This window comes from Sinohyriopsis cumingii, chromosome 12, assembly GCF_028554795.1.
Source record: "Sinohyriopsis cumingii isolate HCF-2022 chromosome 12, ASM2855479v2, whole genome shotgun sequence".
Taxonomy (NCBI): Eukaryota; Metazoa; Mollusca; class Bivalvia; order Unionida; family Unionidae; genus Sinohyriopsis; species Sinohyriopsis cumingii.
The window spans coordinates 54,244,007-54,261,189 of NC_142972.1; the positions used below are offsets into that span (position 1 = coordinate 54,244,007).

Here is a 17,183-nt window from a genome sequence, read left to right on the forward strand (position 1 = left end):
TAATATTGTGAGAACTTGTAGCCCGACCACTTTTGCATAATTTAGAAAATAAAATATGTTTAAATGCTATAAGGAAAATTTAAATTTATTTTGTGCGAGATAGTTTGATATTATCGGTAAAGTCCATTACAAAAACAAACCAGTTTGCTTCTAAATTTCTAGTTATATAATCTTTGGTTTTCATTTGAGTGTTCAACGAGGTGGAAATATTGTTCTATTTTCGCACTCACCACATTGGGAATCAGAGAAATCATGCGGGTCTAAATAGTCGACTATATTCCCCATGAAGTCAATCCATTTGATCCTGAGTGATTTCGATTACACTCTAGTTAGATTATGTGGTTGTGCTATCGAACGCGATGGTAATATCCTTTCTTTAACAGGAGAGGATCGCTTTTCCCGTGACTTTCTTTATGCCGCTGACCGCAAAAGATATTTTTTATGCGTAACATTATTTCGAGGGTTTAGGCGGCTGACCTAATATAAGACTAGATTCCAAAGAGTCATTTAAAATAAATTCTGCCTTTTATTTACTACTATACTTTACTTTACTATAGTTCACAAACCGGTGAGGAGATGTTTGTAAAAATATGTTTGGGTAAGTTTTTGGTCCAATATTTAATTTGCTTTTCGCATTGTTCCATTATCACATGTCTTTCTTATTTTTCATTCATTGTTTCGATTTTTACGTTAGAACTGTGGTTCTGATTTGTTATGAATATCATTGCTATCATCGTGGTTTTCCTATTTTCGGCATTCATTCTTTCTGTATGATTTTTGTTATGTTTTTCGTTGACTTATTTTTCTACATACACCTGTGGTAATATCTATGTTTAATACTTGTATTTGAAATGATGGAGAAATAGTGATAATTTATTTTGGTTAATTTTGTTAGATGCTTAAGTGGAATAAAGGCCTTTCAATAAAATATAAATACAATAGTGAATACAGTTGAGTGGGTAGTGGGTGGGTGGTCAGAACCCTTTGTGTGAATAGCTAATAAAAGTTGCAGAATTTGAAGCAATGCTTTTCATTTTTTGGTGAAATGCTTTAGTCCAATAAATGTGTTGTTTGGTCACATGTTAATCACATGCAGTTATGGAAAGATGATAACTAGAGATTGTTTGTCTTTATCGTTGTTTAAAAATAACATTTTTAATCAAATAGTTGGTAAATACTGTTTTACAATGAATTGGTAAAATGAAGATCTTCAGTGGTATGCTTCGTTTAACGGTATAGTAAGGAAAGTAATCAAGCATCTTTTAAATGCTTGAGTGAAAACTAGTTTAGTGTTTCGTTCTAGGACTTCGATTTTGTGGCTGCCGCTGTTTATTATTATTATTATTATTATTATTACATAGACCAGTCTTAACCTTTGTAAGCATATAAAATGATACAGAACTGTCAGTAAATATTGTCCAGAACTAGTAGCGGAAACAAGTTCAGTAGTTTTGTCATTGTCTTTATCGAATGCGTTTTGTAAATGGTAGTGTATTTGTTTTTCTTTTTGACAGCAACTCTTAGTTACATCATACGACTTCCTTGTTGTAAAAATGTCAGATAAGTTGTTATTGTCATTGCCTAAGTGCTCTGTAGAGTTATATATTTAGACGTCATCATTCATGTTATATAAACGACTTAGGACGATCATTTCTCAACAACAGTGATGTAATATACTCTTGCTTCCTTTCCAACTGATCACTGAGAAAGCATCTATTGGGATTCATTGATATGCATTTTTGTTAGAACATAATGTATAGATTTAGAGACGACTAAGTCCGTAAATATGGTTCACCTAACAGTAATTTACAGCGTAGCTACGCAAATATGACGATTGTTCCAGAGTAATACTATGCACAAAATATTTTGCTTTATAAATTTATCTATCTTTGTGTTTTGTTTTGCTCTGACTTTTTGTACCTATAATTCTTTATACACTTACTACTTTTAAGAGAGTGAAGATCATGAAAGATGTTTATAAAACAAATATGGCGGCTTCTTGGAAGTCGCACATGGTTCAATGGTTGAATCTTAATTCTGTATTAAATAAATAAATCGTCTTAGATATGACCTCTTGAAACAGATCTTGGTGCTACTTCATATGGCAGCTGTTGTTGTATTTTTAACCAAGTATATCATACGAAAGCAAGTATGCTTCGCCACCTCACGATGGCTTGATAGGGACATTAAGGGGAATTAAATTTACTGATGAAAAATTGGAGAACTGTGAAGATCGATATTTTACGAAGAGTTTTACTTCGTAAACTCTAAGTTAATCCGTTTCTAAATTCCGAGAGAGAGAGAGAGAGAAGAAAGGAAGGAAGTTCAAGTCATTTGATGTAGTGTCACTCGATGATGATGAAGACGTGACTACATTCTTGGGGAATTGAAGGTACTCGGGATCGAGCTGCAAAAGACAGAGCCTGCTTGAGTTTCTGGCTAGCAAAACTTTATTGAAATACTCAACATGTAAACTTACATTTCAATATCAAACTACAACAAGCTCAATTTTCGAATATAAGAAATACATATAAAACTACGATATTCTTTCACTTACCAACATCATACTTGTATAATATCTGCCGTTTAGAATGTAATACAGATAATTAAATATCGAATAAATTCACGATAGCAAAAGAATCTAAAATTCAATATTTCAGACTAATACCGTAATTGAAATATATTTTACTGAATTTATTCTAAAAAGTCAACATATTAAACTCTATTATATAAAGAGTATTTTATTTCTAAATTAACTATTACTGAGTATGAAGTTGGTAGCGAACGTTGCTTTTACTAAAATCAATAATATATTTATAAGTAAATATAAGTTCTTCAAACAATTAAACTTTCCGATACATTATATTAAGGAATAGCAAGAAAATATTTAAATAATCTAATGTTTAAACATACTGATGTTAGGTTAACATCTTAACACTAAAATTTCTTATAACACTAAAAAGTCTTATACTATGAAAACTGTACATAGACGGTTATCTTACCTGCAAAAGACAGAGCCTGCTTGAGTTTCTGGCTAGCAAAACTGGTGTCGACCCGCGGCTGGGCTTAATATACCCGCTTTGTTAAGACAACGCCAAATATGGCGTGTTCTTTAGCTCTTGCGTTTGGCCAGAATCTCAAGGCGAGGCTTCATAGTCTCTTACAGATTATTGTCTAGGTCTATGTACATTATTACGTAAGTACTTCTGCAAGATCAGCACATTTGCCCTCCATAAGAATTTTTGGAATCTGTCTAGTTCGCTATTTTTATAACCTGATGAATGTACTATCTTTCTGCTGAGTCTGAGATACAAGTAATGTTTTGTATAAGACGGTTCGTACTTGATCATAATAGCGCAATCATTGTTGAATAGTAGGATACGAATAATTGGATTAAATCTCAATATATTTTAGTAGAAGATTACTTTCAGTATGATTTATCAATTTACTTCTAATACAATTTAATCAAAACTTACTCTTAACACAATTTAGAGGAATTTCCAATCTTGTTACTTGTACTGAAAAATTATGTCCTAATAATACCCTCCGGTTCATTTGAGCCGAGTCCTCGAGGCTCGAGAGAAAAAAAAATTACATTCATAAATAGAAGGTAAAAGATGACGGATCAGGACATTCAATAATAAAACGTCGTGAGATATATTGTAAATTCAAAAATACATGAGAAGAACACTGCAAATATAGAATAAAATACAAATATACAATGAGAAAAACAATGCAACTATTCATAAAATATCAAAAGGTACAATGAGAGAAGAACAAAAACACTGCAAAATATTCAGTAAAATACAAAATTGCAATGAGAAAACAAATCACTGCAAAATACTTAGTAAAATTGAAAAATACAATTAAAAAAATCACTGCAGAATAGTCGGTAAGGTACATCAAATGCAATGAGAAAGGTCACTGCAACATACTCAGCATAGTTTGAAGAAATACAATAAGAAAAATCACTGTAAAAATCACTGTACAATATTCATTAAAATTGAAAATACACTGAAACAAATCACTGCAAAATACTTAGTAAAATACAAAAATTACCATGAGAAAAATCATTGCAACGTACTTAGTAAAATACAAAGATACAGTGAGTAATTTAAAATACTCACTAAAAAAGCATCAAATAACAAAAATGCAATAAGGAGTATTTTGTTTTTCTTTCTTCAAAATATTTAATAAGATTCTCCATATAATGGATGGAACATTTGACAATATCTGTTAGAAATCACCTTTTATTTTCTTAATTTTTGTTCTTAAAATAAATGCAATAAGGAGTTCATGGCACGACATTAAATAAAATTTCAAATAACGCTGACCAATATTAGTAGAAATTCTACGCAAACTACTTCTACCACGAGGCTTATTAAATAATTATAACACTAATATCAGCATGCAGTTCTTGTTATCTTTAATCTTTCTTTTTTGTATGTTATTTTACTCTTTTTTTGTTATTTTTTTTTTTTTATAAAGAAGTTACTCTGTGCAACATCAGCATAACATATTTTTGGGTGACTACGGTTATTATTTTGCTTCAGCCAAGTGTGGTGAAAAGAATTCCCGTTCTCATGGATAGTACTAGTGAGCCGATATTGAGTGCATCTTCCTATTGCATAGATAATATCAACAATGCAATACCAGCAACAATGAAGTAAAAATGGTTGCGAAGAGAAATGTCACAAGAATTTGGTATTAACCAAGAATAAGGAAAGTAACAATTTTAATGTTGTGTTATGTCCTACCTTATAACCATAACGTCTATTCACTTGCAATCAAACCTTGACCTGCGTATGCATCAAATAGAAATCGTATCTAACATAGAGCAAAAGTGAAAATATCATTATACTCGTAACACTGGTTGGTGTGGTCTAGTACAACTTTGAAATGGGCGTGTATTACCGAAGTTACACGTGACGTAGCAAAGAGAATGTATCGCCGTTATCGTTTCAAACAAAGTAGACGCAGAAGTTGGCCGTATGTAGGCCAATAGCTGCTCATGTCTTATGAGAGCTATGCAACGCGGAAAACTCGGTTTCGAGTAATCGCTCCGACACATTGACTAATTTATCATTTTAGCATACATATATAATGAACAACACGACAACATCAATCGATGTTGCCTAACCAGGGAAGGTAGCACCTCTTCTGACTGGTTTGAAGGCATTAGAGCCGTTTCTATGGCGTTATCGCCGTGACACAATACCATAAGGTATATATTCATACGATTCGTATAAAAACATAAGAGAAAACTCTCAATAACATTATCGAACCCCATTGGGCTGACACAATAAACATCTGCATCAATATGTTTGAGACGGTTAGGCGGAAATTACAATTCTCCCTAAGATATGCGAATACGGTAAGACGTTGTTATATGTGTAGACTACGAAACGTGTATACAGTGGTTTCAGATTTCAGTACGAACAGGTTTGATGTAAAAGCTTAGTCTGGAATGCAAGTTAAAGTCGGTAGGTTCATTCACTCTCTGTAGTAGAAATCTTAGCTAGCGCGATGAATGTTACTGAAGTAGGTAAATAGAAGGTGTTATTGTTACTAAATAAGACATTAAATACAGCATAAATTAGATCATTTTGTTTGGAAATATTTTGAAATTAACGCACTAACCTTGTATTGTTTTGTAATTCAAGATACAAAATATGGTATAGCAAAAACATACCTGTGTGAGAATTACCACAGTCCAGAAATATTCTCCTTATGAAACGAATTCTATATTAAATGAATAGTAAACAATACACTTATTGTCTTTAATATAGAAAGAGTTCAAATTGTAAAAGTTCGAGTCACTATCACTGGAAAGGAAACTGTCGTTGCTACTGTCGTTGACTTGGGGCCTGGCGGAGATGTCGCTGTTGGACCCATGAAAATCTGTTTTTGGCATGGATAGATGTATTTCAGACTGGGTTGTAGGTAGCTCGAATTCGGGGCTGGACTATGTATAGTATGCATTCGACATGTCTGGAATTTCAGGTGTTACTGCAAGAAGAATTCTCACCGGCAATGTATACATTGTATACTTGTAATATGTTCGTTGCCTTTGTAATGTTTCTGGCGCTGATGTTTCAGAACAAACCCTTCTTGTGTGCGAAAAGTACGAAAATCACAGAAGAGTTGTCAAGTCGTTCCAGAGTTCATGTAGCGTAGCTGGGCGGAGTGACGTCTGATGGTCGCAAAGGTCTTGGCGCGATTCTCTCTCGTAAATCATCAATATGCGGAGTGACACTATCCATTTTTTTTACTTCATTTTATTCTCCTCCAGCTTTTACGAATTGTTTTGTTCTTTCTCCACCAGCTTTTACGAAGAATTTTATAATTCGTAAACTCTAAGTTAATCCGTTTCTAAATTCCGAGAGAGAGAGAGAGAGAAGAAAGGAAGGAAGTTCAAGTCATTTGATGTAGTGTCACTCGATGATGATGAAGACGTGACTACATTCTTGGGGAATTGAAGGTACTCGGGATCGAGCTGCAAAAGACAGAGCCTGCTTGAGTTTCTGGCTAGCAAAACTTTATTGAAATACTCAACATGTAAACTTACATTTCAATATCAAACTACAACAAGCTCAATTTTCGAATATAAGAAATACATATAAAACTACGATATTCTTTCACTTACCAACATCATACTTGTATAATATCTGCCGTTTAGAATGTAATACAGATAATTAAATATCGAATAAATTCACGATAGCAAAAGAATCTAAAATTCAATATTTCAGACTAATACCGTAATTGAAATATATTTTACTGAATTTATTCTAAAAAGTCAACATATTAAACTCTATTATATAAAGAGTATTTTATTTCTAAATTAACTATTACTGAGTATGAAGTTGGTAGCGAACGTTGCTTTTACTAAAATCAATAATATATTTATAAGTAAATATAAGTTCTTCAAACAATTAAACTTTCCGATACATTATATTAAGGAATAGCAAGAAAATATTTAAATAATCTAATGTTTAAACATACTGATGTTAGGTTAACATCTTAACACTAAAATTTCTTATAACACTAAAAAGTCTTATACTATGAAAACTGTACATAGACGGTTATCTTACCTGCAAAAGACAGAGCCTGCTTGAGTTTCTGGCTAGCAAAACTGGTGTCGACCCGCGGCTGGGCTTAATATGCCCGCTTTGTTAAGACAACGCCAAATATGGCGTGTTCTTTAGCTCTTGCGTTTGGCCAGAATCTCAAGGCGAGGCTTCATAGTCTCTTACAGATTATTGTCTAGGTCTATGTACATTATTACGTAAGTACTTCTGCAAGATCAGCACATTTGCCCTCCATAAGAATTTTTGGAATCTGTCTAGTTCGCTATTTTTATAACCTGATGAATGTACTATCTTTCTGCTGAGTCTGAGATACAAGTAATGTTTTGTATAAGACGGTTCGTACTTGATCATAATAGCGCAATCATTGTTGAATAGTAGGATACGAATAATTGGATTAAATCTCAATATATTTTAGTAGAAGATTACTTTCAGTATGATTTATCAATTTACTTCTAATACAATTTAATCAAAACTTACTCTTAACACAATTTAGAGGAATTTCCAATCTTGTTACTTGTACTGAAAAATTATGTCCTAATAGATAAAGTTTGTGTTAGACAAGCCTAAACAATACCTTAAATAAAAATGTATCTACGTTATAACTACAACTCGGCTACAACTCAACTGCCTATATGCACTTCATCCAAAGAGGGTCATTTCTGAAAGTAAGGCCAAGAAATGGAAAGAAGAGGCAACATCTGTCGAGGTTTGAAGTCTGTGCCAATAATCATTTGAAGCATGTCCTGTGTTTCCTATCACGAATTTAGCACTGTTGTATGCACCAAATAGCGGCAACGCTCTCAGTCTGTTTAAAAAACAAGTTATTTTAGTATACTCCATGCTGACTGACAAACTGAGTGTCTAAAAGTCTTTTCTTGAGGGACAAAAAAAAATCACCCTGTTTTAAAAATGCAATGTTAAATTACACAGCTTTTGCCTCATTTTAGACTTTTCATAAAACATAGATAGAATGAAGTCTGCCTAAAAAAAGGCGTATACAAATTTCGATATTTTTAGTTAAAGGACGTCGCAGAGTTTTATAACTAAACATAAAGGTTTATATATATATATATATATATATATATATATATATATATATATATATATATATATATATATATATATATATATATATATATATATATATAAAATTCAGAATATTTCATGAATTGAGTCAAAGTCAACGAATTTGTCAAATATTTTGTCTTCAAAATCACAGTTGGTGGCGGCACAGCCGGTTCTGTACTCGCAAACCGGCTGACAGAGGACCCGGAAGTGACGGTGTTGTTGTTAGAGGCCGGAAACGAGGAGACAAACAAACCCATGTACGACATTCCATGGAACGCACCCAGGTCTCAGATGACCGAGGCAGACTGGATTTACCGCACCGTGCCGCAAAAGACAAGCTGTTTGGCGATGAAGGATAGGGTAAACCTTATCCCCAACCAACCTAAATATCGCCGCTTGATATATATATATGTTTGTGTGTTTATAACCAATGATGTCAACTTGATACAATGCCTTTTCAGAATAATTATAATGATAGGATCCTCTGTCATATATAGCCGAAGTTACGAAATTTCGAGAGACACTTCTGTTCACCAACCACTTAGTACAATTTGGATGAATTCAGCTAAGAAACATGTGACAAAAAGTCAAAAGTATTTGAGTCTACCATGAACAAATGGTCACCGTTGCTATAAATACAAAGAACTTACAACACTTGAAACCAATTAAAGGACCAAATTTATTGAGAGCATCATGGTATTAAACCCTTTGAATTTTAGCTGACATAAGGAAGACATTAAACAATTTAATTTGTTTTGGGGGATAAATCTTGCATGTAGATCTCAGCAAAAACTGCGTAGCCAAATACTATTACATTTGTTATGGGACTGTTTTTCTTTTTGTTTCTTGTGTTATTTCTGTTTGCTAAACCACGCCAACTATATACTATCCTTGTGCGTCTCTTGTTTCTCTTATCTCACTTTTACAAACGTTCAATTATACCTCAACAGACAATGATATGGCCTCGTGGCAAAGGCCTGGGTGGTTCCACGCTAGTGAATGGTTTGGTTTACATACGAGGAAGCCGATATGACTTTGACGGATGGTCTGCAAATGGGTGTGAGGGTTGGAGCTATGAGGACGTTCTTCCTTACTTCATCAAACTGGAGGATTACCAAATTTTCGACAAGCACGTTGACCCAGGTGAAGACTTTTATATCTCCTACATTAAACATAAGACCTTAAAACAAAATAGAACTAACCAAAATCTTTTCATAATCTGGTCACCATTGACATCGATGTAAGATAATGTTCATATTGCAATTGTCGGTTGAATCCTCTAAACCTAACGAATAAAAGAACGAATTAAAAACAAAACAAAACAAATGAAAGAAATGATGAATGTCGAAATTGATGCAACACTGTATGATGAATGTGTAAATGTAAATCTGGTCTATCGCTGAAGCTTTATCAAAAGCACTATAAATGTGCCAATATTCCATGCAAAAAACAAAGTTCTGGATCATGGTATCCACATTTTCGCTCATGGCAGGTAAAGGTGAGCTTCTCCACTGTCTCTCAGTCTCATCTTCAATGTGATTAATCTAATATTCTTGCAAAAACAACAATAACTAAACTAGTACTTAGAAAAAGATATTTCAGAGGCCACATTCTACTCAAAGAGTTATGAGAAATAAATAGCAATAATATTACATTTCAAGAAATAAATAACAATTTGAGAAACACCCGCTTATTTTAGAATTTTAGAAAACGATAGATCGCTCATCAAACGTTTTTCAAGGATACTGTCTCCGGTCTTATAAGTATGCACAAGAAACGTGCCTGAACCACAGTTATTTTAACAGAGCAGCACGGAAAGGGTGGACCAATGGTTATAACAGACACGACGTTTTCCGAGATCGCAGACGCCTTTCTGGCCGGTGGAGAAGAGTTGGGTTATACAGTACAGGATTGTAATGGAAACCACGGTAACAATGAAGGTAACAAACTGTATATGCCAAAAGTTTGACTACAAACAAATGTGATTGCATATATAGATACAATATTTATTAACGTGTTAATAATTTCAACATTTCTGAACAGAATATAGACCAAAATATTTCGCTAGAAATGTAGTTAAACAGCAGCAGAGGAGGGGAACAGACCTTTTGCTGAAACGTAACTTTGAAAACTAAAACCCTCATACGAAAAAAATAAAAAATAAGGTCACTAACGCTAAATCAAAGCCTCTAACTTTACCGAGAGTCTCTCTCCTAGAGTCTCTCTTGGGGGTTAGTTTTTTATGTTACTTTATTTTTGTCATTAGTGTTTTTAAAAAAGTATATATGTCGTCGTTTACCCGCCTGATGTCTCATTGAGGTCGCGCCTCCTCTGCTGCTATAATTAAATCATTATTATGTCAATAATGGCACCTAGTGCTGAATCTTATACGGCTAGATTAGCTCGATAAAGATTAGAAGCAGTCAAAAAAATGTATTCCTGTTCGTGATTCTGTTAGATGAAAACTTCAAGAACGTCAAGAATTTCAGGTAGAATTTGCAGAAAGTTATCAGCAATTATTCAAACATGTTATTGAAACAACTAAACCCCTTCTTCCTCAACTTGAAAAATAGCTGAAAATACTGAAGAAACATCAACACTTGTACAATATCTTCCTGGTCGAATGCCTCAACCAGCAAAACCTATTACTAAAGAGAAAGAAAAAAAAACTGATGAAGAAATAGTCGAAGAATAAATTTACTGAAAATGCTTTAAAATTAATAGATAAAACTGATCCAAATGAATTTCCAGCTCTTGTTGTTACACACTATGAAATGAGAAAAGAAAAAAAATGTTGAGACCAACACATGGAAAATATATTTCCAGTCTACAACACTGGGCTGATGTGTTTTATAAAATTAAAGCTAAAAATGGTCGAATCGACACAAAAAGTGTATCGTACGTAGAATACATCAGGGCGGTAAACGATGTGTATGATGAATATGAAGAACAAAAACAGCAAAAAATGAAAGAACAAAAACGACGAAAGTAAGAACAAAAACAGCAGAAAAAAAACAAGAGAAAGAAATTCTTTCATGTGTTCAAAAATTAATTGATAAAGTTAGACCTGGAACCTATAAAAAAAATTATAGATATGGATGATGATCAATTAGCTGAATATACTGCCGACGATTCCAATTATTCGTCTGATATATTACCAGAACATCATGGACTTTATGAAGATGATTATCGTAAGATGATTTTTAGTATTCGTCATAATAAGGGTGGTATTGGTGCGGGTGATCCAGATTTTGTTAAGTTCTCTGCAAAAGTAGATTAACTAAAAGCAAGAAAGAAAGAAATTGATCCATCGACATTTCCACTTTCAAAATCACCTACTAAACCAACATCTCCTCAAAAACATAAACAAGAACTTCCAGAACTAGTTAATCTCAAGGATAAATTTACGACTCGAGGTATTGAATTCATCAAAAAATGATGGAGTGGACGTTGCCGCACACGGATACTATGAAAATTCAGAAGATGTGAAACCTAGAAATACTGATTATTGGAAAGATGAGAATGATTGGATTAAAGATGTATATTCTGTATATGAAGATAAACATTTCAAATTTGATGGTGACTTTCTTGAATGTAAACGAAATATAAGAAGAGTAAAAGAACAAGCTGAAAGAGAGGAATTTTATGATCCATGAGAATCAACCGGAAGTGGTTTTTCTACTCAAGGAAGCGGTCTTATTGCTTGTCCTAACAATATTCTTTCTGACGTAGATAGATTAGAAGCTCTGATTGGAGGTAGACGTGCTGGTAATAATTCTCCAGAAATCATTAATGACATATCTGATATTTGTCGAAGATTATTTACTGGCGGTATTATGGTTATCAATGTTTATCGTTCTCTCATTGATGAAATCACTGATGATTATCACAGCGACTAAAATAAACAACTAATTAATCATCAAGTAATTGAAAAAAAATGACTATACACACTGCTCAACGTGGGCCTGTAATTATCAGGGTAGTAAGCTCACGATTACTAATTTCCAAAGCGATTTACGGAGATGGATTTGGTGATGTTGCTCAAGGTCTAATCAAAAGGATAGCCCCAAAAGTAATACCAATTGCAAAACAATTAGAGATGAAGGCTATTGAGGCTGTTCGTGATAAAGGCAGTAATTAAATCACTTATCATATTATAAAAATGTCGTATAGTCACGTTAATGTCACTGTGACTTCCGGTCAGGTGAAAAAAATTACAATCAAAACTTGCAAGTAAATGCGGAACAAAAATATTAAAACAAGATCAGATTTCTAGTGGTGGTCTAAGCAAATTATCATTAACTAAGACTCAGCTCAAACATTTTAATAAGGCTTTAGAATCAAAAACCGGAATTCAGCTTCATCTTTCTCCGGATTCTATTAAAGACTTAATTAAAACAGGCGGTATATTTCCACTTCTTGCAGCTATACCAGCAATAATAGAAGCTGCACCCCAGCTATAGCAAAAGCAGCTGCACTCGGTGCTGTTGGAACCGCCGCTGGAATGGCATTAAAGAAAGCAACATGAAAAGGATCTAAAAAAAGGGAAGGGGTCTGAGATTACCAGGAACCCCTTATCGATACGGAAAAGGTCTGAGACTTCAAGGAACACTTCGTTAATTCTTCCAGTGTTAAATTTTGATTTACTCGATGCTGCTAAAAATTATATATAAAAAATTTCAGAGATGTTTTATGCGTGATCAGTTACCAAAAGAACCAAACAATTTTGAAACAGGCATTATTAATCTTGATGATAATTCAGGGTCTGGTACTCATTGGGTTGCATATGATTCACGTGGTTCTATTTATTTTCATTCATTCGGGCTTCCTCCGCCAATAGAATTTTTAAAATAAGCCAGAAACATTCTACATAGTTCGTAGAGTTCTCGGTGCTACTGAGGATAACATTCCAATATTTACCAATGACGGTAAAATCAGAGACTCAAGTATATCAATCGCAACTATTAGAAATTAAATTACAAAATGTGTTGCTAATCGTTTACGATCTACCGGTGATATACTGACATGTGAACTCAGCATGAACGGAAAAAAGATAGTTGATTTAAGAGATCCAACATTTAATGAAGATGCTGCAACAACAAAAAATATGTAGACACAGTAGTTGCTAAATTATCCACGCTACGAGCTGAGTATGATTCTCACGTAAGCGCGTTTACAAGGCTTCGTAGAAACTTTCAAAAACTTAACGAAATCACAGATGATTTCTTTGGCACCCAGTTGACTGTTAAATTTTACCAAGGAGATATATTTTATTTTATTAACGAAATAAGTAAAAACGATCCTGTATCAATATGGTTATTTCAGAGTTCAGATAATGGAAACTATGATCAGTTTGTACGACTTAATGGCGTTATTTATCGCACAGAATATCTCCAGGAAGAAATGAAAAATCTTGCGTTAAAATATACCGATGATGCTGAACGATTACCGAGCAATTGTTTTTCTGTTTCATCAGTTGCGGCTTATTTTGCTAGAGAGAAAAGTTCGTGGAAACCAACTCGGTTTGATTTTCTCAATGATATAATATCGAGTTGTGTCGAATATGGACACGGTGGATTATGGAATACTAAATACGATGATAAAGATGTTATTTCAGTTGATATCGTTGCATGTTATCCTGGAAGTGTTCTTGGTATAGAAGAGTGTTCTAAGTATTTTGAGCGATTTGGTCATCCCACACACGAAAAGACCAGAGTATCGATAAACGGACCATTGCCAGATTTTGACTTGACTGGATTCGTTTGTATCCAGTTATTTAAGTTTGCCGAAGGTCTTCATCCAATTTGTTATGTCTGGTTTGGCAAACATTTATTGAAAAAAAATTGGGTATCAACAGTATTATTGCGGTATATGCTCAATGTAAAAATGCTAATATTTCTAACAGTAAGTAAAGCAATTATATCATATCGTCCACAGAAAGAAGTTTGATTACCACAACAAAAGAAATATTCTGATGATGAAAATCCTGATATAACCGATTACGAAAACAAAATCGCAAAAGATCTCTGCAGAAAAATAATTGGTAAATTCACCCATGGAGGATCATACGATCATAAACGACATTGTACAAGATTGAATATAGATGATGCTGAACTAGACTGCATAATTGCTGATACAACGAAAAAACAAATACGTTGATAAGTCGAAGTAATGATAACTTATCGGACGGAACTAAACTAGGTACAATTGTGGGTTATATGGACGGTGAGTCACCACAGTTTACTCATCAAGATCTTCAATGCTCGCGTACGTTTCGATAAATCTATTATCGATGATAAACAGATTTCCTGATACCGCGGTTAGAGTCGCCACAGATTTGTTCTATATCAATTAAAAATATTCAGGATTGTTGGAAAAATTAAATATCGGCACTTATGCATCAATGGGCGAACAGAGAATAAAACAAGAAAATATACTCGATTATTCTGAATCTGCCGACGATGAAATCAAAGATATTTATCTTAAAAATAATCAAATATCAAAATTGTCATCTGCACCGTCAGTGTATGATCCTGTAGCTAGACATAAAACAGTTTATCTTAATGGATCAGAAGGTTCTGGTAAAACAACTCGTGTGATTGAACTATTTCGGAATTTTGATATGACCGTTTTAACCCCTACACACAGACTCGCCAGAGAAATGAAAAACGATGAGTAAAATCTTGTACTTATCACAGCTTTTTTTCGATGGAAAGGAGAAGCATGGACTCCTGATCGAATGGGCGAAAAATACTTTTTAAAGATTATCGTTTGGGATGAATTATATACTGTGTCGTTAGAAACATAAAAAACATTTCTTAATTGGTTATTAACAAAAAATACTGCTGTAATAATGTGCGGCGATCATGGTCAACCACCACCCTTTTGTTGGATTGTCTCCACATAAATGGCTGAGGAATTTTGTTGATTATTATGAAGAAATAACTGATGATCATAGAGCACTTGATCCAGAATTAAGAGAGTTTAAAATATTAATCAGTCTACAACCGAATAAAGTTCAGTGTGAATTAATGCGTGAAGTAATTTCAGAAACTCCTATTAACAATTTTTGGAATTTGTGAAGACCAAATGATTTGATAGTGGCAATTAAAAAGATAGTTCGTTATACACTTCAACGAAAATTATTTATGTTGCATAAAGAAAATTTAAAAAATCTACACGTACCATTATGTTGTCGACCGGTTGATACGCGACGACAGAATATCGACTTTGATATACCAGGATCGTCAGAAAAACAAAATTTTGTACTAAATGATATTGTTTTGGTTCCTGTCAATGTTGTTGAAGATGCGCAAAAAATGGACAAATCTCCGTGGACGTTAGGATACGCGATGACAATAAACTCATCTCAGGGGTTAACCATCTCTAATACTCGAGTTTGGATCGTCGATGATCGTATCGAATGGTCAAATTTAGTTTATCTCGCAGTGTCTAGAGTTAGAAAAATATCTTAGTTGCGGAGGGTTATCATAGACTTTACAAAAACTACTGGCTATATTATTGACAATGATATAGTAAGAAAACATTTAGTTAGCTATAAACAGTATGACCAAAAAAAGCGCGACTTTGATCTTGATGCTGAATTTAAAATGATGCTAAAACAACAACAGAATAATCATTGTGCGAGCTGTAATACAGTAATGTTGTGGAGCAATATTCTTAATGATAAAAGGGAATTTACTGTAGACAGAATTGATAGAAAGTTTGGTCATACGCGCGAAAATATGATGCTAACATGTCTTGTATGTAATCGTCGTCGAGGTGCTAGTTTACAAAAGTGAATGCTGTGGTAATTGTGTGTCTTCAGGAATGACTTGTAATTGTTCACGTACAAATCCACGTTGAGGAACAGTTGAATCTACTCAGTACATTGCATGTCTACCCGCTAGAAATTTTATGTCGTTGCACTCCAGATAGGATCAGTCGCTCTCTTTTTACCGCCTTCAAGTTCACCGGGTTCATATAAATATCTTACAGTAACATTACCTACTACTGGTTGTTTTGAAACTTCATGTCTTTGTATTGGTATATATTTTTTGTAATCGCATTAATGGGTTTCATGGCAGTTGTTCATTATTTAATGCAGCTATTACACTTGGTAATCTTGCAACCCATTCACGAGATCTTTTGTCTTTCTGAATTATTTCTTTCGCATACTGATATCCAAATACCGATTAATTACCGGTTCCGAATAACAATTTACCTTTCATCGCAGATCTTACCAACCAGTTAGTTAATGATTCTCTGATATTTTTATTTTTTATGGAATTTAACGAATAAATCAACTTCACATCTGCAATATATCGTTGTTGTAATGATTGTAAATCTTTCCTTTTATAAGCTACATCATAAGCGTGACATGCTTTATCAGTATCATTTATAGGATACTCTCCAGGTCTTGGTTGTTCATGGTTATCGAGTCGGATATGAAGTCTGGTTCCAGGACCGCAATAATTATATCCAGGAAGATGTTTTTCTCCTGGGTATTTAGTCCATGGTGTTCCTGGTAATTTTCCTAATGAAGTAGCAATATCACCACCGATTTTACTGGTAGAAATAAATTTATATTTACTTGTACTACATTTTATATATTTACCTGTAAGTGCACGCTTTTTAGTTTTTGTTATTACTGTTGTCAACATACTCGTAGGAGTATGTGCTCTGCATCAAACACAATACAGATTCATGGTATTTATTATATTTCTACAACATGGATGTCATTGATTTCTCAGCGAAGGCTCCGGTGGCCTAGTGGTTAGAGCGTCCGCCTCGGATGTGGGAGGTCGTGGGTTCGATCCCCGGCCGAGTCATACCAGAGACTTAAAAAATGGTACTAACAGCTGCCTCGCTTGGCGTTCAGCATTAAGAGGTTAGTGTTAGGACTGGTCGGCCTGGTGTCAGGATAATGTGACTGGGTGGGACATCATGCTACATGTCTGCGGGATGATGCCCCAGTGCTAGACATCACTATAAACTGCCACATTGCAGACATCGTAGCGATATGAC

The 17,183-nt window shown here is 34.0% G+C and overlaps 1 protein-coding gene across 1 annotated transcript in view; it reads left to right on the forward strand.

The window, feature by feature from the left end:
- Window positions 1–17,183, forward strand: part of LOC149786470 (uncharacterized) — a 42,171-nt gene that overhangs the window by 10,116 nt on the left and 14,872 nt on the right. The window contains exons 3-5 of the mRNA XM_089976923.1: window positions 8,308–8,516; window positions 9,107–9,299; window positions 9,962–10,096. Coding sequence (XP_089833049.1) covers window positions 8,308–8,516; window positions 9,107–9,299; window positions 9,962–10,096 — 537 coding nt within the window. The remainder of the gene's footprint in view (window positions 1–8,307; window positions 8,517–9,106; window positions 9,300–9,961; window positions 10,097–17,183) is intronic.